General features: G+C 37.2%; 1 protein-coding gene across 1 annotated transcript in view; it reads right to left on the bottom strand.

The window, feature by feature from the left end:
• Positions 1-12,111: 12,111 nt before the first annotated feature.
• Positions 12,112-23,383, bottom strand: part of CDKL4 (cyclin dependent kinase like 4) — a gene marked incomplete at its 3' end in the record, with an annotated part of 43,573 nt that continues 32,301 nt past the window's right edge. The window contains exons 7-10 of the mRNA XM_081265333.1: positions 21,594-21,676; positions 20,029-20,085; positions 14,682-14,816; positions 12,112-12,213 (exon numbers count right to left, since the gene is read on the bottom strand). Of these exons, the coding sequence (XP_081121459.1) occupies positions 12,112-12,213; positions 14,682-14,816; positions 20,029-20,085; positions 21,594-21,676 (377 nt within the window). The remainder of the gene's footprint in view (positions 12,214-14,681; positions 14,817-20,028; positions 20,086-21,593; positions 21,677-23,383) is intronic.

Raw genomic sequence — 23,383 nt, 5'->3', positions numbered from 1 at the left:
CTAGAAAATTTTATTTTGGTTTATCTGTATTTTCCAGATTGCCTACCAAAAAACCCTGTATTATTTTTGGAACTAGAAAGCCAATATTATTTTTAACATACTCATCACAGAGAATTTGGGAAATACAAAAGCAAACTTCTAGAAACTATTATAGGATGATTATGTAAAATATTCATCAAGTACTTAATTTTGCTTATCTCTTTTTTAAGTATTTATTTCTTAGGTGTAGATGGATTCAACACAATGCCTTTATTTTTATGTGGTGCTGAGGATCGAACCCAGGTCCCGCGGGTGCTAGGCAAGCACTCTGAGCCACAATCCCAGCCCCTATCTCTTAAAACAGGAGATTGTGGGGGAAATATCTGGAATTTTGTTACAATGTGTATATTGTTATTTTCTCTGCAATATAAACAATTATGCAGATTTAAAAATAAATAAAACTTCAATTTTTTAAAGGGCTGCACAATGTTTAAATATTCCTCTAAATTCTCTTATTTTGGGACATTTAGATTATTTCTATCTCTTCGTTATTATGAATAATGACATGTTATAATGTATACTTAATTCTCAAAAAACTTTCTTGAGTTCATTATGTTCTGTGATAAATTTTAAGAAGGGGGATTCCTAGATCAATTTGTGTATACTAATTTTAAAGCATTTTGCATGAATTTTATGCCTGTATACATAAAGAATAACAGATTTAACTTTCTGGTGTGTGTGTGTGTGTGTGTGTGTGTGTGTGTGTGTTGCTGGCGATTGAACCCAGGGTCTTGTGCATGCAAGACAAGAACTCTGCTAACTGAGCTATTGCCCCAGCCCTACTTTCTGTTTTTCAATAGAAATCAATGTGACCCTGTAGTTTGGTTTCTAATTTACTCAGAGAATTTCCCAGAAGGAAAATGTATTCTCTTTGGAAATCCATTCCAGAGTCTTATTGGAAACCAATTTCTGATCCCCAATGGAAACTTCTAAATCTGTCCTAATACCCCACAATAGAGAAATGGAGGCAATTGATTGATGTTCTTGATTCATTAAGTTTGTCTGATTCACCAATGATTGTCTAATGTTTTGACTTCAGAATACAGAAGTTATCATTCTCTGACTTTATCATTTATTCTATTAAAAATAAATATAGATGTACTTTTTAGAAAATAACAGCTTTATTGAGATTTAATTCATGTACCATAAGATTCACTCTAAGGTATACAATTCAGTAGGTGTCTATCTTTTTAGTATACACACTGATTATATACTATCATCCCTATCTACTTCTGAACATATTCATCATCCTTGCTTTTCAAAATTATTTTTCAGTTATTTTATAATCATTATATATAAAAGTGGTATCAAATCCACTACCCAATAAGGAGACATAGTTAAATAAATAAACATGATTTTTTCCACCTACTTAATCTGTTTTAACATTTCTTTGGGTTTTTTAACTTTTTCAAGGTCTCAACTTACTTATCTATAAAATCAAAAATTTGGCACGATCTCACAAAGGACTCTCTTTCTTTTCCTTTTCCTTTTTTTTTTTTTTTTTGGTGCTAGAATTTGAACCCAGGGCCTCACACATGCTAAGCACAAGCTCTACACTGAAGTATACTCCCAGCCCCAGTGATCCCTAATTTCAATTATCTTTTATTTATTTATTTTTGTGATGTTGAGGATTGAATCCAGAGCCTTGCACATATTAGGCAAATAGTGATCCATACTCTCAGCCCCACATTATCTTTTTATATAGTATTCATGTGACTGTTCATATTTCATTTTAACACCATCACCTTGATTAGAGCCAGGCCTTGCACATACAGAAGAATATGCAGATGACTTCGTTTACAAATTGATGAGATGCTCACAAAAAAACACCAAACACTTTTACAATTGAGGCTACATATTTAGTTAAGGATACAGTATTTTTAATTAAGATTACCATAAGAGAAATCACAAATACCAGGATGTAAAGGTTGATCAAAATTTAAAAGTGCCCCTGAGAAAGGAATTTGACTTTAGATAGTTAATGCTTACCAGCTTTACATGCAAATATAAGTGACAAATTTGGTGGAAGATTTCTGAAAATTTTAAAGCTAGCTCTACTGCTTTCTGCTACCTCTCTGAACCTGAGAATACTCATTTGTAAAATGTGGGTACTTCTTATATTGTCTGAGAGAATACAGGCGAGATTACATAGAAAGCATCCCATACAATATCTGGCATTTAATCAGGGCTTATTACCATTTAGTTTATTATTCTACCAATAACTTACAGCCCATCAGAAAAGAGGTAATAGAACATACATGTTGGGGAAGTGTTGGTCATGGAATACAATGTTTCAGTTGGATAAGAGGAAAAAGTTCCAGAAATCTACTGTACAACTTGGTGACCAGAGTTAATAACAATGTACCATATCCTGGAAAATTGCTGAGAGTAGATTATATGTTCTCACCACATACACAAAAGATAGTATGTGAGGTAATGCATATGTGGAATGGCTTGATTTTACCATTCCACTATATATATATATTTCAACACAGTATATTGCATACAGATGTTTATAATATATATTTATTCATCAAATAAAATAGTAATAGCTTGTATATGTAAATACATAATACTTGCACAAATTGGGGAAATTAAAATGAATTGGAAAAAGCTATTATTTGTGTCCATAATGCATTAATAATTTGTATTTCAACATGACAGCTGCTCTATATTTAGAATATTGATTTAAAATACTTCTTTCCTTTTTACTGCATAGGTTTGAGATTTCTATAATTATTGAATGCTTCTTCCTAGCCTTGATCCTGTCAAATTCCCTTAAATGTTGTACTAAATTGGTTATTATTGTCCCCTTATGGGTAGAGAAATTCTGAAAATGAAAAAAAAAAATAAAAAGCCAACAACAACAGCAGCAATTACAAAACCACTCTTTTTTTTTTTTTTTTTTTGAGTTTGTGTGCATTTAAGGGAACTGGTGGTCAGAAAGTTAAAATAAAAATCCAAAATACTGTAAATAATGTTCTGGGATTTTCACATATTGAGAGTGTGCGGGGAAATCTGGTGGTGTTGCTAGATGGAGCCTTCTTGGAATCATAGCCAAGGATTTACTTTAATCTTTAGGAGTTGTGCAATTTGAAATTTGAACTTTGAATGTCACGCATATTTAATAGCTATTCTCTCTACATGTGTGTTTTTCTTTGTCAGTTTTATCAATCAAAGGGCCTGTTGTGCACTCATTGGGCAAGAAAGGCGTTCTTCCTCTTCAGAGTGGGGTCCAGATTGTCAATTTATGGTGTGCCATCATTTATGGTGTGATGGCAATGAGGAGTTTGGAGTGTTTACTAAGGAAAAACAAACAACAGCAACAACAAAACAAAAACCCAGCCCAGGGTTGAATAATAGAAAACATTTCTAGATCTTTGGTTTGCTTAAAAAAATGAAAGCTGAGCTTTTTCTTGCAAAGTGACTACACCCTTAGGATTTTGTACTTGCCAGTGTGGAGACAGCTCTCTGCAGCAAACAGGAGAATGGAGTAGAATACAGTAATGGAGTAGAATACAGCAAACTGTGCTTCCTAGCTAGGCCCTCTCTGTGTCCTCACATCTCCATTCAGTCTGCAACAGGCCTGAGGAAAAGACGGTGGAAGAGGACACGGGAATAGACAATAGATAGACGACAGCTGTTTGTTAATGTCATTTCACAAAACCTCTTACCTGGAAGGGTCCTTAAAATCATCTGACTCCTCATTACAGACTGGGAGGCCAATGAGAGAAGAGATCATGCCCAACTTTGTACAGTTAGTAGCAGAACTGGCTCTAGAACCCAGCCAAGGCCTTCCCCTTCCCCTTCCCCACATGGCTTTGATGGATTTCTTTGGAATAAAAGATGGCCAAGGCTGGCATTGGTAAATTTTCCAAGCAGACAAGGATTGCTGTAGGCATATTTTCACTTCAATTTCTCATTTCTTGTGGTGCCATCTATTCCCAGTTCCCTAAAGAAATACCCAATACCTTTCTGCTATCTATCCTCCGGCTACCTAATAACCTCACCCACCCCAGTTTATACCTCCATTTTTGTTTTTCTTTCTTTATAAAATAAGGGTTTTGTTTGGTTGGTTAGTTTTTTGAAACGGGGATTGAAAATAGAGGTGCCTTACCTCTGAGCTACATCCCTAGCCCTTTTTATGTTTTCAGATAGGGTCTCCTAAAGTTGCTGAGGCTGGCCTTGAATTTGCCATCCTCCCATCTCAACCTCCTGAGTTGCTGGGCTTATGGGCTTGTGCCTCTGTGCCCAGCGAACAAGGGGATTTATTGAAACAAAAGTAAACTGCCTAAGAGAGGGGCAGTGGGCTCACCTAGTGATGCTAGGAAGCCCACACCTCCATTTTTTTCAGCACACTGATGACAAACAGCTCCTGGTTGTTATTTCTTTAAAGAAATTCATGTAAATATTCTGACTGGTGCTTAATCTCCCTAATCTCTTTTCCTGGTGGGCTTACTTTGGAACCCAGATGAATTTTCAGGCATTAAATATTTAATACAGAATGCAGAAGGATTTTTTTAATCTCTTCTAGACTAGTCAGCTAGGAGGGCAGAATTATGGCTTTGTTCATTTTCAAGCCACAAAGAGCTCAACGGGAAGGGAAAAGCAAGCTAGGGATTAGCCGGGCCAGGGGCAGAGATCTTTTGTTCTAGGTTGGAAGTAGTCTAAAGCGTCAATGTGTGAACCCAGCTGAGCTCTCTGTAGGACAGTAGCAGTCCTGGGTTACAATTGAAAACTGGATTTGAAAATGGAAAAGGAACTTCCAATAGATCCATTTGAAGCTGATTTATGACTTGGAACTCATAATTTAGAGGGAATGTTTGATGAAATCGATTTTTATTTTCTAAATGGGACTACATTTAAGAAATAAGAGGGTATATTACATCCAGAGAGATGCTGATCTTTAAAATATATTATGGGAATGATTTATCTTAATTTAATCTAGGATTATGTGGAAATTTAGTTTATCAGATAGTGCTGGTATTATTTGGGGAGTTCTTTTTTTAATATTTATTTTTTAGTTTTCGGCGGACACAACATCTTTGTTTGTATGTGGTGCTGAGGATCGAACCCGGGCTGCACGCATGCCAGGCGAGCGCGCTACCGCTTGAGCCACATCCCCAGCCCCGGAGAGTTCTTATATTAAGACAAGATTAAATACAAGATGATTTTTCCCTTATCTGAAAATTGCAGGTAATAGATGGAAGAGATTGAAAAATCCAGGAAGAAACTGGATAATGGAGCAGATCTTTGTCACAGCAGAGTGTGGAATGATGAGTGTTTGGTGAAGGATGAAAACTAATGACGTAGAGTTGGGATTCAAATCCAAGAAAAGTAGATGTTGGCAAGAGAGGAGGGTAATTAGAAAAGAGGAGGGAAGAACAGTGGAAAGGAGATCTGGAGATGAAGACTTTTTCAGGACAAGTAACACTCCATGGGTTCCCACCATGTGTGATTTTGCCAAGGCCCAATGCAACCTGTCCAATCAACCATGGAATGAGTCAAAATAAACCTTTTTTCTTTATAAACTGATTTGTCTGAGCTATTTATTATAGTGATAAAGCTGACTAATACGCAAATTATCCAAAACAATAATGACTGGGCAGTTATCTATTCTACTTCATTCTGACGAGGGACACTCATTTGGCTATATTGGCTGGTGGCTACACTGAGTCCGAAGGTCCAGGAAGACTCCACTCATGTGTCTGGCCCCTTCCTATTCCGCAGGGACCTTTCTCTCCACATGGTGTCTTGGTAATCAGCCTATGCTCCTTGGCAGCATAGTGGCTGTCTCCCCAGAGAAAGGAAGCAGAAGCTGCCAGGCCTTTTAAGGGCTCAGCCCAGAAACACACAGATCTCACCTCTGCTGCATTCTCTGGGCCTCCGAAGCCACAAAGCCAGGCTGGATTCAAAGTGAGGAGGGATGAAGAAACTTCATCTCTTGACAAAAGGAGTGGCAAAGTGTCATTGCAAAGGAAGTGTGGGATGGGAGGAACTGTTGCAGTCATCATTGGAAAAACCTTCTAGTGTGTTCTTTTAAACACAGGAACCATTAAAAATAATTAAAGCAGATATATTAGTTCAAGAGAAAATAAATGAAGCATATTTAAATAGCGACCTCATTAGGTATTTTACCAATTGTCTTCCTTTCTTTTGATCCTTGGTCTGAGTTTGTTCTTGAGTCCTTTTCATTTTTTAAAAACCCACAACAGAAACTACTGGGAAAGGCTGCAAACGAAGGTGCAAGAAAACTTCACATCCTGTAGCTTAAGTATTGTAAAGGGTCAGAGAAATATTGTGATGAATTGAAATTTTAAAAAAATCTTACAGCCTCAAAGTAAAGTTGTAAAGATGTTCTCAGGGATAAGCATCTGGCTAATCAGTCTGGAGAACATTTTGTTAGTTTTCCCATTTGTAAGACTCCAGTCCAAGGCACAAAGAATAGCTTGCATGTCAGCTCTTGAGCTGTTCCAACCAATATGAAATTAAATAACAAGTTGTAGAATTTACATATGAACATGGCAGTTTTTCTCACTTAAATATAAAGAATTAGACAATAGGGCTGGGGATGTGGCTCAGTGGGAGTGCTTGCCTGGCACATGTGAGGCACTGGGTTTGACCCTCAGCACCAGGAAAAAATTAAAGGTATTGTTTCCATCTAAAAATAAAAAAAAAAGAATTAGACAATAGACTAAGAGCTGAGTTGAACAGAAATTAGGAGACACATATTTTTAGTTTTTATTAAAATGAGCTAAAGAACAGATTCAGGCTAACATATATTTGCAAACATGAAGTCATCAAAGTAGCTAATACTATATGTAAGTTTTCTAAATATTTAAAGCTGTGTTTTTTAAATAGCATGATGTTATGTATATTTAAATAATACAACTAAAACTACTTTGCAGTAAATTGGTTCTAATAATTTAAATTATCATTATGCTAATTATCAAATGCTAATTGACAAATAGTTACAATTTCAACTGATTTGCAATACTCCTGCTTCTATACAGTTACGTTCTACAATACTAAGTAGACGCAAAGCATCTTCAAAGTGACAATATTTAGTGACATGGTCAATAAGTAGTGCTCACAATAGAAAACATAACTTTAAAAATACGAAACATTTATATGCCTGTTGGGTGGGATTACCAGTTTTCAGCTTGATTAAGTTGTAGGTGTAAATAAATTATTGACTGAGCCCAAGTCCCTACTGCTGAAATAAAATTGTTTACAATTTAGATACATGTGTAGAATTCCATTAAGTTATTGTCTAATGAAATTACTTAAGTTTTTGCTGAAAATAGAAATTCATTAAACATTGTTTGCCTGGATGGATATCTTCACAGCGTATGTGTCATTTCTAAGCTAACTGGAGTTAGATTAAAACATCAAAGGATGAGCATATACGACCCCAAATTTTAAGAGCACACATATTTTATTTACGTTAATTAAAATCTAGTGAAAGTTAGCTTCAAAATCCACTTTTGTTTATAAAAGCTACCATGTTTAATGGTTGTCTATCAACTAACGACTGTTGACTTGATGGAAATAACAGGGTATAGCAGTATGAATGTTTATGTGAGTGACCGAAAGCAAGCCAGGGAGAGAGAGAGAGAGAGAGAGAGAGAGAGAGAGAGAGATTGATTTTCTGGCTAGATCATACACACCAAAATTTTATCTTGATATTGTTATTGAAAAACAACCTCTAAAGAGCCTCTTCTAACAGGAGTCATATCTAGAATACAAATGCTATATGCTACAGAGAGTCATAGAAGTTTATGATGCAAGGCGCCTAGAAATCATCTAGTTTTTCTACCCTCTTATTTTATGAATAATAAAATAAAAGTCCCCCAAAATTTCACATACTGTCAAGACTACACAGAGAGTTGCAGCCAGGCCAAGAACCTGGTTGTCCAAATTCCCAGATTCAATAATGTGTTAGTCTCTAACTACAATTTTTTTTTTTTTTTTTTTTTTGCACCAGGGAGTGAACCCAGGGGTGCTTAACCACTGAGCCTCATCCCCAAACCTTTTTAAAATTTTTATTTTGAGACAGGATCTTGCTAAGTTGCTTAGGGCCTCTCTAAGTTGCTGAGGCTGGCTTTGAACTTTTGATCCTCCTGTCTTACCTACCCTGACTCCCCCAAGCTGCAGGGATTACAGGGTATGACAACGCGCCCGACACAACTACCACATTTATAGACTTCTAGTCTAGTAAAACAAGAATGAAGCTGTTGAGTTAAAAATTTCAATACAGAACAAACATACATACATCCAGAACTTGCGAGTGACATTTATCTTCATGTCCTAACTAAATGCATAAGAAATTTCTGTCTTTACAATTAAACTAATACCTTACAGTAATTCCCCAGTGTTTTCAAGATATTACTGTTTGTGGATCATTTTTGGATCATTTCTCTTCTGATAGTACATTCTAATTTTAAAAACTTGTGCAGGGGGTGGGGTGTGCAGAATTCTGTACCACTCAAGTTGTTCCAAAACCAGGCTTGGAAATCATTAGTGGTGACAAATGACAAAGAAAGTGCCAACTTTTTGAAAAATTGTAATTCTATGGCAAGTATGCTAAAGAAGCAAAAAACAGCTTCAGAATTTATTTTTTTTCAAGTTAACTTATTAATGTCTTCTTGTTGGGGAAATCTGCAGTGATATATCTAACTCAAAAGAAGGGAGATCTGTTTCCATCCTGCATTCTCTATCTGAAGGCTTTATTTTTACTCTTTTTTAAAAAAAATTTTTTTTAGTTGTATATAGATTGTTGTCAATGCCTTTATTTGTTTTTATGTGGTGCTAGGATTGAACCCAGTGCCTCACACTTGCGAGGCAAGTGCTCTACCACGACAACTCCAGTCCTTATTTTTACTCTTTACCAATCATCTCCCCAATCCCAAGGATTTGAAATCACAACTTATTAGTGATTCAGTCTCCTTAATCTTCAAAAAGTGACCTGCTAAAAGGATTTGGTGGTCAGGGCAAGTTGGAATGATTACATTCATATATTCCCAAGACTGAATCAGAGACTAAAGACAGGCCATGCACCTTGGCTTCCAGGGCTAAGAGAGTCTAATTAAATGTCCTTTCTTTCTTTCCTTTTTTTTTTTTTTTTAAATGAAACTCCTCTAAGAGTAAGTAAAGTCTATGGGGTTTTTGTTTTTGTTTTTTGTTATTGTTGTTTTGTTTTAAACAGGAGATTGAATCCAGGGGCACTGAAACATTGAGCTATTTTAATTTTTTTATTTTGAGACAAGGTTTCCCTAAGTTGCTGAGGCTGGCCTCAAGCTTGTGATCCTCCAGCTTCAGCCTCTTAAGTTGCTGGGATTTTAGGCCTGTACCACCTTGACTGGCTCAAAGCCTTTAATGGTCAGCAAAGAGCACTGCAAAAAGGTAGTTTGGAGTCTCCCAGATACACATTATGAAGTCTGAGGAAACCTGCAAAGTGAGAAGAGATCATGCAGAGGAGGCATTCAGAGTGACATTCAGGTGGCATCATTCACCATGATGGTACAGGATTGGGACAGTGATAGATTAAAAGGTTGAAATTGGAAGGAATGAGACAAGACCCAGGTAAGTCAGAAATTGTACAATTCTCTAAAGGAAACACATAGTCATAGAATCAAGTGGGCTAACGTGAAGAGCCTGGGGCAAGACTGCTTACTGAAGAGTTTTACAAGAGTCATCACTGAATTTGGGCACAGATCCTGAAGTGCATTGGGCTGAGAAGTGCAAGGAAATTTTGTATAGTTTGGAGGTGAGAGATTTGTACTTGAAACAGAAAAGAGCTTGAGGATTGTGCCCCAGAGTGATACAGGCTTGGGCAGCAATGCTATGTAGCCTGGGTCACCTAGGGACAACCACACTGGCAAATGTAACCAGAAGATTATTTTTCTTCACAGTAATATAACAATATGACTGTATCAGAACATTTTCTAAGGTTAGATGCTTTCTTCTCTCCCTTCCGCAGGGATACCCAGTGATAGATTTGAAGGAAAAAAGAGAGAGAGATATGATAGTTTGAATTAATTATTTTTTTAAACAGGAAATAACCCCACCACAACAAAATATATTACATTCTTCAGGCATGGGAATATAGGACTCCTGAATTAATTCTTACATGAAAGCAAAAATAAGAGAAGACAGTTATCCCACCAATCCCTGCCAAAACTTCATCATTAAACATACAATTGAAAGCAAAATAGATAATGGAGCCACATATCCCCTGCTCATTCTCTCTCTCTCTCTCTGTATTACATTATAGGTAGACATGCATGCGTAATATGTATATATGTTTGGGAGAGCTGGAGCAGATGAGGAGTTTGGTAATAAAAAGGCTTAAATTAAAAAAAAAAAAACTATGATGGCTAAAAAGAAATCTGTCAGTAAAGTTGCCTTTTATCTTTTCTTCCCGATTTTCCCTGAACCTGTGATATCATCCTATTTTAAAATGCAAGAAACACAAATCTGAAGAGGTACACTCTTGACAACAAGATGAAGTAATAAGACCCTGTCAAAGTCCTTCTACTGGGCAAGAAATGATTTATTTAGATGCTGTAATTCCTTAGGAAAGTGGATGCTCCTAAATAACTGAATGAGATTTTCTGTAAGTTTACACAGCCATGTTTATAAGTGCAATGGATCTTCAGAGAAGAACATAGGATGTTCTATATGCTTAATTCTTGGAGCCAGACACAAAGAATTTTTGCAATGTAGTATATGTGTAAAATTTGTCGACATTTAGGCAAGAATTCCAGCCTAGGACCAGGGAAGAGTTAATCCAATACTCTTAATTTTTATTGATGGAACATCACTGTTTTGTGCCTTCTGCCAGACAGTGATAGACAACCCTGTACTATTATTTTACATGAGTTCCATATTAGCAAACTAAAAGTTTTTTCAATCATTCTGCTTCATTTTAGATTTCCAAGATAAAGGCATCTACTATGATAGTTCAAAACTTATAAATATGTGTGTGTGTGTGTGTGTGTGTGTGTGTTGTATTGGGGGAATGTATGTCAAGTTCACTTGGGAAAATACTCCAGCACAATTCTGTCTTACCTATTGAGGTGTTTACCTCATTTTCTTTTTCTTTTTTTGATAAGAGAAACAAAATGAAATTAACTAAAAGACAACCTTCTTGCTCTTGTATGCATTTACAAACTGGACCTGTTTATGATGCCCTTAACAGTTTGGGGGCAGTACAAGTTTGCAGAAGCTATGGATGCCAATATTTGGAACAAAATACTGGCAATGAACTGTTCAGATAATACATTAAGGAGGACTGGTTTAGGTGTGGAGATGATTAAGTCAGAAAAAAAGAATAGGGCATCATGAGGTACCATCAGAATCAGCAGGCAGTAATTCAAGATCATTATTATCAAGAGGATAGTGATTCCTTGTTGTTTGTCCATAATTTGCTATGTATGGAATGTGTGTGGAATTTTCTCTAGCTAGCTTTAAAAATAGAATTGTCAATGTCTCATGAGGCAGAGGAAATATAGAGTCTGCTCTGGAATCAAGGAATAAACCTAGATAACCTTTCAAATTTCCCAACCTACACCAATATAAACATGAAATACCAGTTTTGCTCAACAGATATAGTTACAATGAGAGTGAATTAAAATGCAGGAACAAAATGTCATTCCTTAAACAACATATAGGTGGGAGATTTGATAAGATATTATATGTTAAGCTTTAAGATATTATGGGTTCAGTTGAAGCAGGATGATAAATGAAAATCTTTTTCATAAATTGAAGTATAAGTCCATAAATTCTCAATATAAATTGTCTAAGAAGGACAGCTCTGATGAAATTGAAAATGTTTCCTCCATATGTGCAGTTTCAGGCCTTATAACATTTAAAGAAAATGTTCTAAAAGATAAAGTTGGCATGTAAAAAGCACAGGGAAAGGAATCAGCAATGATCAGAGCAAAACAATTCTAGAAGGCATCTTAATTTTCATATGGCTCATTTGCATTTGAAACACTGAGAATTCCTATCTCGCTTGTACAAAAATATGTACATATTAAATTACTTTGCACTTGAAAGAACATTTTCCTAAATGTTTGGAAGATGATCAAATTTTAACTGGAGGACTTGTTTTCTTCCATCAGGTGTGGGGGAGATGTGGCTTCCTGGTATGAGAGGCAACAGTTGATTCTAATAGCAGAACAAGACAAAAATAAGAAGGTAAATTGAATACAATTCCTACAGATACAGTTTGAGTTAAAGGTGGTAAAAACAAAAAGGATATGTATGGTACAAAAATGTCAAAAGCATCAATTTTAAAATCATGCTTAGTTATCTTTCCAAAAATGGCAATCCTCTGATACTTGAAAGTTAGGTTCTATTAGTTATTCCAGGATTTTCATGGATGTACTGTTATTTTATTCCGATACACTTATTTCTAAATATTCAGCCAATATTTAAAAAACAGCTCTCTACCAGCTATAAAACAATAATTCCAGGGGTTGACATTTCCCTCATTTCACATTTTTAAAAGCTAGGATATTGGTCAAACAGCACGGGCTTCAAACCTCTTTACTACTACCTCTTAGACACTATTTACTCGTAAGGAAGATGTTGGTCATTCACTCAGAGACGTAGAAACCAGAATCTAGATAGAAATTTGAACTTATAAGATGTAATCACACTGAATAAAAAAAAAATCTTTCTGTAATTTTTAGTTTCTTTTCTGATAAAAGTAATTTCTAGGAATGTCCTCAGAAAGAAAACCAGAACCTGAACGGCATCCTCTTCCACCCCCTGGCCTTGCTCTCTGGGCCTTCCTAAGCAGAGGGAGCTATTGAGTGTGGTCTCATGGTGGGTGCTGAATGGGGCCCATGGTGTGTGGGTGGATAAGATGCCGTTTACTAAGGGTACAGAACACACTGTAATCTTTTAAATGAGATTATCTAGTGCACGCTGCCTTTGTGTTCCTTTTCCTTCTGTTGTCCCCGAGTCTTTGGAACCCTTCTGTAAAGTTTCTGCTTGGCATTAGTTGGACTCAAGACTGTGAAGGAGAAGGTGGCCTGGCTGTGCACCAGAGCCTTAAAGGGAAAGCAGCACCTCAAGCCCCCAGCCCCCTCAAGGCCAGTGTGATGACAGTTCCTCAGGTAGAAAAACAAATAAGGATGGGGGCAAGAGGCAGGGTGGGCTGTGACACTGTTGTTCCTCCCAGGCCAATGGTGCAGAATAGGTGAGATATTTTTAAGGGAGCAATGATCTTTTTTTACACAATTCACACTGTATTTTAGATTGCTGCCTAAAACTTATTTAAACAAACTTATTTTTTTGTTGTTATATAAGTGTAATAGGCACTGGGCTTGATTTGTGCAAGATTAATAGTGAAGGGTAAATGGACAAAATATAAAGTTGGATACCCAGATATTTTGCATACACAGAAATAATTTAACATTTCATTTTATTAATTAGTTTGATCTTTTTTTTCCCTCCCAACAAACTTCTGTTTTAACTACTAAGAGATGGGGGTTGAAGGGGGGAGACTATCTTTTCCTTTATGGAAGGCATGCTAATGAGAGGATAAATGACCAAAAACTAGATCAAAGATAGAAGATGGAAGATTAAGTAAGCACAAAATGTGATAATGGTCAGCCTCTGATAAACTGAAAATTATCATCTCAGTTTATTAGTAAACTATATATATGTGTGTGTGTGTGTATATGTATGTATATATATATGCATAAATACTAGTATATATGTATATATGTATAAATACTAATATATTTATGCATATATATACATATATACATATATTAGTATTTATTAAATACCTTCCATATGTCAAATATTGTTTTAGGTGCTGGGTTTATAAAATAAAAAAAAAAAGAAAACCTCTAACCAAAAGAAACCTACTTTCATGAAGTTTCTGCTTTAACTTCAAAGTTATTCTGAGACCAAGTGAAGGACCTAATAAGCTGCAAAATTAAGGTTAGTTATAAGAGTCACCATTTTGTTTTGCAATATTAGCCCATTTTAAGATAGGATTTAATTCCCAGATGTCTGGTTTCATCCCTTTGTTTCTGGCAAAGCTTGTCCTTGATTTTGAGGTAAAGCCTAAAAAAGGCAGACCTAGCTGTCTTCATGGGTGAAAAATGGAAGAGTAAAATTTCTTTTATTGTGCATCTGGAGGCAACGGAAAGGGAACTGGATTCTTTGTAATGGAAGTAAAACTCAGTTCTGTTGTCATCAGGGTTTCACTGTACAAAGTTATATTTTACGTACACGATCTGGCAGGTTGCCAATGTAGTAAATGAGTTATGTGATTATTTGAGTGCAAGCTGGCACAGTGGTGTGCACCCATAGTCTCAGTTACTTGGAAGGCTGAGGCAGGAGGATTGCTTGAGCCTAGGAGTTGGAGACGAGCCTAGGCAACATAGTGAGAGCCCGTCTCAAAGAGAAAATAAGTGTAGTTGGAATAAGATTTCACAGCAATCTGAATATTTTCATAGTTTTAGATTTTATTACGTCAATCATCAATATTTATTAAGATAAACAAATGCAACTTAACCAGAACAGGAAAAGGTGTTGGCGTCTACCTTGTCTCACTTTGAAAGGTAGAAAAATGGAATAATTTTTAGAGCACATTAACTTTTGAATGGAGGTACCTGCTGACGCCTTCTGTTTCTTCCCTCATTACGTGCTTTTCTTTTCATTTGATCCTCTTGAAAGGAATCAAAGTAGGAGCTCTCTAGGAGTTGGGCACAGGTTAACCTGTCATCTGGATTCATCTTCAAACACCCCTTTGGAAGAATAGAAAAGCAAAGCAGGTATTTGAGGGGCTTATTTTATTACTGTGCCCCAAGCCCTGAACAATAACTTGATGGAGTAAACATTAGTTTAGAAAACCAAGTGTGTTTATTATATTTGAACTGGTGAATGGAGCTGCTCTTTGGCCTGGTACAGGGCACAAAACTGTAATTCTAGTTACTTGTGAGGCTGAGGCTGCAGGATTGCAAATTCAAGGCCAGCCTGGAAAACTCACTGAGACCCTTTCTTGAAATAAAAAAATAAAGAGAGCAGGGGATGTAGCTCAGTGGTAAAGTGGTACTTCAATCCCTGGTACCAAACACAAAAACAAACAAACAAACAAAAAAATGGAGCTGCTGTTTTTTTTTTGCTGCTTCAGGATAGAAGTATGGATACTCAATGTCTCTGGGAAAGGCCATGTGTAGATGACATGTTCCCACTAAGACATCTTTTCATCACTGGTGAAAGCAAACCGTAGGAGTCTTTCGAGTGTTGAACTAGCGACATCAGCATGGCCCCAGGAGCTGGTTAGCATAGTAAATTCTAGGGTCCTACCTGCTGTAGCAAAAGTGCTAGAGCTGGGGCCTAGTAACCTGCACTTAACTAGCCCTCTAGGGTTATTCTGATGCCATATGCTGGAGTCTGAGAACCACCGGTATAAGATGGCTGAGGAAGTGTGAACCTCAGTAATGGGAAAGAACCCAAAACATGGAGAAATTAAATGTATTTTCATACCAGAGAAGTAAAGGCCTAGGAACTAGGTATTGTGACACTTCATATTCATGGCTATCAAGAGTCTCTAGGACTGTCTCTGGGATCAGGGAGCACTGTGACAACAGAGGAACCACTGGCAATCCTGACACAAAGAGGTTTTCCCTGAGAAGCCCTGATATTCTCTGGTCAGAGAATGAAGCTTTCCCCCATCTAATAAAGGCAGATTCCAATCCATAAAGAATTGGAGCAGGTTTACAACACCCAGGAACTGATGACCTGAAATTTCTTGTCTATGCCCATAAGAGAGAAATGAGGGTCACTGACATAACAAATATTGTTCTGAGGCAGTCAGATATCCAGAAAACTGCATGCCTGATGCTGCCCCAGCCATGGGCTGCCCTGTCACATCTGCTCCTTCCTAACCCAAGTTGATTTCAGATCTCTGAGACCCCTGTGAAAGTTACAGGTCTCTAAGCACTGTCCCCTGCCCCTTAGAGCAGTATCTGATTAGTCCAGCTCTTCAAGAAATGACCTTGCTCAGCATAACCAGACTCACCTGTCCCTCTGTGACTATGACTTGCTCCAGGCAGGTCACCCCTAAGTCTTGATCCATGCATATATTAGTTCTAGCTGCTATGGGGAGGCAGTCTTCTCAAATCCTATTACTGTCAGGGCTATAACCAGACAGAAAGACTATTTTGAATACAAACTGTGATAGTCTCTATTTCTTCATCACTTCCCAACTTCTGATTCCATCATTCTACACAAGTGGCTTTTGTTAACACCCATAACCTCTATTTCTATATCATAAATCCAATAGTTATTTTCAGTTCTGATCTCAATAGTATTAAATACTACTGACCAGGTCCTCCTCCTTTCCCCTGCCCTCTTGGTACTGGGGATTGAACCCACGGTGCTTAACCACTGAGCTACATCCCTAGCCCTTTTTATTGGTCTCACTAAATTGCTGAGGCTGGCCTTTAACTTGGAATCCTCCTGCCTCAGTCTGCAGAGTTGCTGGGATTACAGGCATGTGCCATGGTGCCCAGCTCAGGTCCTTCTTAAAACTCTCTTCTTGGTCTTTGCTTTTCCTTTCCTAGCTTCCCCACTTTCTCACCTATTCTAAGTTTCTACTGATCTCATTAATGCCCATGATTTCAGTTATCAAGGTTTATCAGAGTTTTCCACATCTATAATTCTATTCCAGACCTGTCCTCTGAATTCCAGAGCCACATATGTAACTGTCTACTTAATAATACTTCTTAGTCTTGAGAACACTGTTACCGGTTGAATTGTGTCCCCCACAAAATACATGTTGAATTCCTAACTTGCTGTACCTCAGAATGTGACCTTGCTTGGAAATAAGGTCTTTGCAGACGTAATTAGTTCAGATGAGGTCATAATTAGTAAGTAGACCCCCCAATTCAGTTATTATTGGTATCCTTATAAGAAAATTAAAGACAGCGTAGAGACAGACACATAAAGAATGCACCTCTGTTCAATAACAGAGGTGGAGATTGCAGTTATAACATCACAAGCCAAGGAATGCCCAAGTCTCCCAGAAGCTGCAAGAGGCCAGGAAGGATCCTTGCCAAGAGACTTCAAATAGAGCGTAGATCTGCCAACAGCTGGGAAACAGAGTCAGGCACCTCATCCTTGCCATTCTCTTCTTACTCCCCATGTATAAGTCATAATTAAGTCCTACCAGTTTTCCTTTCAAATATATCTTTACTTTATTCACATTCTTTCCTTCCTTCCCTCCTTCCTTCCTTCCTTCCTTCCTTCCTTCCTTCCTTCCTTCCTTCCTTCCTTCCGTGCTGAGGATTGAACCAAGGGCCTTGTGCATGCTCTACCAACTGATCTATATCCCCAGCACTCATTCACATTCTTGTAGGGGCTTTTGATCTACTGAAATCTAGTTTTATTCATCAATAAAGACCTTTGAGTGTTTATTTCAAAGTGCATTTTCTGATTCTAAGAAGAAGCTTGGACTGGAACAATGTCCTGCTGATTAATTTTGGAAGCACTGATTTTGATTGGGTGGGAGCTAGGGCTTCTGAGTCCTTGCCTGCCTGGATTAATAATTTTATGTACATCAAGAAGATGGTGAGTTTTCAGAGGTACACCCTGATAGTTGTGCTTCCAATATGGAAGAGGTCCTAAAGATGGGATATGAGAAATTGGAACTGTAAGTCCAAGTCAGGATCCTTTTCTTAAAAAACAAAAACAAAACAAAACAAAACAAACAAACAAACAAACAAACAACAACAACAGAATGATTTTCAAATTTGGCAGAAAGTTCTCTAACAAAATCTCTGGTCATTTACAGTGTTCCTGATGATCATACAAAAGGAAACAGTGGTAGGATGGTCAGGACTATGGAGACAAATGAGTAATCAATAATAAAGATTATGGCCATGGACTCATTTTAAACTCAATGAAGAGAACAAAAAAGACCTGCCACAGATTGGCTGATACATGTCACCACTATCCTTGGCACTGTCATTGGCCAACACTTCACCAACTTGAGCACCTTCCTGCATAGGTTATAATCTGGTATCATGGGAAAACTACCTGTTATTGCAAATAGTAGTTACTTGTTGTCAAAGATGTCTTAATTATCATTAATTCAAGATAATTTTATTTTATCTAACATGGGCAGGAGTCTAGGAGATAGGGTGTAGTCATAGAATAGCACAAGTCTTGACCACATAGAGAATTCTTGAATCCCTAATCAATACTTAATGGGTCTAAATCAAAGAATTGAGTAACAAACCCAGCTTCATCTAGATTCGTAGGCAAGCCATCAGGGTGCTTCCTCTTTTGGAGATGAAGATCAGGAGCTTGTCCTATAACTTAACGTTTATGTCCCCTAGAGTTGTGCTCTGTGGAGTTTTCAGGTTAACTTGAGGAACAATCACAGGCAGACTCTGGCCTACACCTGAGAATGGGTTGGGCATGCAGTGTCTGACTGCTTGGAGGTTTTGCTAAATTGCTGGTGGGTCAGAACACTCACCAGAACAAGGGCAGGGAATTGGGCTTCTAAGACAGGACCTGCAGAGTGTGGGGTGGAGGCAGGTCAGCTGGCAGCTGAAGTCAGGTGCAGCACTGGTAAGAGCAGTGTCAGCTTAGAGGCGTCAGGCTCTGAGCTTCAGGAGGACTCAGACTGAAGAAGTCCAGCACCCTGGATAGCACCACAGCAGACAAAGCACCTAGCACAAACACTAATCTATAAAGTTGACTCTGGGTCATCTAAAAGGCCCACTGGCTAGACCAGATGAATTGCAAACTGAGTTGTATATCATGCCATCTAAGAGAATGTTTAAAGAGAACAAATTTCAAGGTCCTACTCATGGAAATTCTCCTGGTGAACTTAAGGCTAGATATATAAACTGTATTTTTATAAAGGTCCCAGGTCATTCTGCCGAGCAGCCACATTTAGAAAGTGCTGCTACAGACAGAACTTAACTGATTGTTAAGGACAGATATCACTTCTGGATCTTCATGTCCATCTCTCAGAGTACTTTCAGAATCCATGATGGATGGGTCACTAGCACCTGCTAGTGTGGCCTCCGTTGGCAAAATACAAATGGCAGACAGGTCATTGGTAAGTTTCTTCAGCTTTGGATCAAAATTTGTTCTTTGTTTAACAATCTCTCTTGGGTCTACTGTATGGGATAGGTCTGTTCTATGGGGTAGGTTTCCTCTATATAGGTCTGTATGGTTCTCTTTTGCCTGGTCTTAGCTACTAATTTTGGTGGATATGTTAGAACTGTTACTGCTTAAGCCACTGATGTCCCTTTAGCTAAAATTATTTTATAGTTCCTTATCTTTTTTTTTTTTGGTGGTGGTGCTAGGGATAGAATCCAGGACTTCACACTTGCTAGGTAAGGGCATTATAACTGAGCTACCCCATGATAATGATATTCCTTATCATTTTTTTTTTAGAGAGAGAGAATCTTTTTTTAATATTCATTTTTTAGTTTTCGGCAGACACAACATCTTTGTTGGTACGTGGTGCTGAGGATCGAACCCGGGCCGCACGCATGCCAGGCGAGCGCGCTACCGCTTGAGCCACATCCCCAGCCCTCATTTTTTTTTTTTTTTGAGAGAGAGAGAGAGAGAGAGAGAGAGAGAGAGAGAATATCTTTTTTTTTTTTTTTTTTTTGGTAGATGGACACAACACAATGCCTTTATTTGTATGTGGTCCTGAGAATTGAACCCAGGTCCCGCCCATGCTAGGCGAGCACTCTACCACTGAGCCACAATCCCAGTCCTCCTTATCATTTTTAATGACTATATTTCACTTTGGAATTATTTGTCCATCCCTCCCAGAATTATTGGCTTTAGTCATTACAATTTGCAGTCAATAACAGTTATAATTAATTAAATTTTTGGTGCTGGGGATTAAACCCAGGGCTATAAGTATGCTAGGTATACATGTTATCACTGAGCTATACCCCTAGCCCAGTTATAATTAATTCTAAGTACCTTCATGAAATTCAAAGCCACAGGATAAGCATCTGAGAACTTTTCCTCAAGAGTTTCCTGGAAAACAAAATAAAGAATTTCAATGTTATATAACAAAGTAACATATATTTCTCATATATGTTAAATATTACAAGTGACATTAAGTACACTTCATGTTAGATGATTCCTTATATAGTTTTTAAAAAATCATGTTTTTACATATTTTATACTGATGTAAAATTCTGAAAGTCATTAAACTGGAGTTATTGTCTTAATTTCAAGAAAGTTGCACTTACTGTCTTATAACTGGTGTTGGTTGTTTTGGAGAGAAGGAGATGGGAAAGCTTCAAATCTGAAGATAAAAAATATCTGCTTCTGAAATCCTACCATGGTGTTCTAGTATCTGTGCCTGATCTACTTATAAGGATGTTTTGAGCATTCATGAGAATATGTTGAACTACATGTATAAAATTATAGAAATCAACAAAGAGATAAACACAAGGTTCAGAGTAGTAAAGAAAGGAGATGGGGAAGCTCCAAAGACAATAGTAATATTCTATGTCTTTAACTTGGCTGCAGACTCACGTGAGTTTGTTGTATCTTATTCTTTAAACGCATGTTATATAAATATTCTTTGATAATCTTTAATTTTATAATTCAACCCATAACCCTGTATTATATTTGTTGAAGATTTTAAGAAATAAAATGAAAAAATCAGTACAAATCAAGGTATTACACCAACTAATTGACTTTAAATGAACAGGGTGTCTAGAGATAGTTGGGACTATTTGAACCTCAGGTTGCTCACACATGCCATAAATCATGATCTGGCTTCTCAGACTTTCTCAGATGTTTTCCCATCCCTATGCTGTTCTGATTCCAACACAGCTTGAGTGTGGATGCGTGCCTCTCTTGACATTCCTTTCCTTCCCTAGGCAGATTCTAGACCATATGGAATTTTAAAGGTCATAGTCTGAACTTGGGTAACACAGACAGGAAATCGATGTCTACAGAGGGCAAGAGAGTCAAATGGTTATTGATACATTCCCAGATAAAGGCAGAGACCATAGCAAGAGCACATAGATGATGGATAATTTGGAATTTAATGAGTATAACAAGGATTATTTTGTAAAATGACCTTACATAGAAAAATAAAAATTACAAAAAAGTGTGTGTTTTTTTTTTTAGGGCCAGGACTAAATCCAGGGTCTTCCTTGCATATGCTAGGTGAATATTCTTCAAGTGAGCTAAATATCCAACTCCCCAAAAAGTTTTTTTTAATTGATTTGAACTTTGTTTCATAAGCTGAAAAAAATGAGCATGCATATCTTCAAAATAAGGAAGACTAAATACTGTTTATGAAGAAATAATTATTTTGGGGAAAATTAACATCAGTGCTTTGACTAAAATGATCAAGGCATTATGTAAGACACTAAATATATTTCAACTTAAATTTAACATTGATCTGTGTTCATATTTAGTATAGAAAATAGAAGCCAAAAGCATAAATATTAAAAAAGAAATAACTACCTTTTTATGGAAAGTAGCAACACAAAAAATAAAATATCCAAAATAGAGCAGTTTACCATGTCTTCAGGTTCAGGTATACTGATGCCATGGAAAAACTGGTTATTTTTAAAGATGGACTGATGTCTTGGAATTAGTTTTCCTATAAAACACAAACCATGTAGCTCTTGAAAATTTTGGTCAAAAAAACATAAAGTATGTAAATAATGATTAGCTTTCAAGGTCCAGGTATGAAGGAAATATGGTGCCGGCTTATTTTCTCTAGATATGGGAGGATTGGTCCCCGGCAAAAGCACATCTGTGGACTTAAGGCCAATTCTCCCACATAAAGCTCTTTGCTGCATGTGGTTTGGCCTGCCATATAGCCTCTATCAAAAGACCAGGTGAGGTGATGGCGCTAAGGGCTTCATATACTATCTCATTCAATCACAGCAGTATTGCTATTTTTAATCTTCACTGTATCAATGAGGAAAATGAGGCTCAGAGAGGTCTAATTACTTGTCCAAGATCACATGGTAAAGTAAATGACAGACCCAGGATTCAAACCAGGTCAGTCTTATATCAACCTAATGAATATAGTAAAACAATCAAACAATATACACTTAAGGTATGGTCTGTGGTTATACTCTGCCCCAAATTTTCAGGCTGAATTCTCTAGGAGAATGTATTGGAACAAACAGGGAAATATACAGCAGCCATGCTACCAGGAGAGCCTAGGAAAAGTAAACAATACATACTCATTTGGGTGCAAAGGTATCTTTCTTTGTATCCAGGCTTCTGGAACAAGGCTGCAGCTAATGTTGGGGTTATATTCTCTTCCAACTATGAAAACTCCTGAGCATGCTAACACATTCTGAAAACTTGTGAAAAAAAAACCATCAGTCTTATTCCTATTCTATACTGGATATATGACTTTAGGCCAATCATGGAGGCTCCCTAAGCCTCACTTTTCTCATTTACAAAACAAAATGGGCACAATTAAAAATGGTGTTAGGGCTAGGGATGTGGCTCAAGTGGTAGCGCGCTCGTCTGGCATGCGTGCGGCCTGGGTTCGATCCTCAGCACCACATACAAACAACGATGTTGTGTCTGCCGATAACTAAAAAATAAATATTAAAAAAATTCTCTCTCTCTCTCTCCCTCTATCACTCTCTCTTTAAAAAAAATGGTTTTATTTCCACAACAAGTTTCAGCAAGAAATAACATGTATGAAAGTAATTTGTAAATTCTTGAGTACTATACATATAAATGAGATATGTTAATATTGTTTTAAACTCTGGCAGTCACTTCGAACAGAAAATAAAAAACTCTTAAGCTCTAGGGCAGGGGTCTACAAATTAAGGCCCTCAGGCCAAATCTGGACCAGTGCTTGAGATCTAAGAATGGTTTGTAATTTTTAAATGGATTAAAAATAAATAAAAAGAATAGTATTTTGTGCCATGTTAAAACCATGGAAAAGGCAGGGGCAGGCTGGATATGGCTGCTTTTGCACTACCAGAGCACAGTTGAAGAGTTGCAACAGAGACTGTATTGCCTACAAACCCCAAATTCTTATCACTGGTCTCTGATAGTAAAAAAAAACTGCTGACCTCTGCTCTTGCATAAATGGGGAAAACCTTTGCATTTGATTCAGTATCTCTTAATTAAGCTCAGCAGACTATATGCTTATCCCTACCTTATCCCACCATGGAAGTAAATGTATAGTTTATTCCATGGCTAGTTGGTTTTTCTTGGAAAAGTATCTGAAAACTCACTGAGAGGAGCTACGGCTCTATCTATGTACTGAGAAAAGGACTGCGCTTTGGCCACAACTCAGAACCCATAACCATCATCCTAAGTAGCACTTTGG

The sequence above is a fragment of the Spermophilus citellus genome, assembly GCF_964194105.1.
Source record: "Spermophilus citellus genome assembly, chromosome: 13".
NCBI lineage: Eukaryota > Metazoa > Chordata > Mammalia > Rodentia > Sciuridae > Spermophilus > Spermophilus citellus.
The sequence above is the reverse complement of the archived record's forward strand: the minus strand, read 5'-3'. Positions and strand labels throughout refer to the sequence as shown.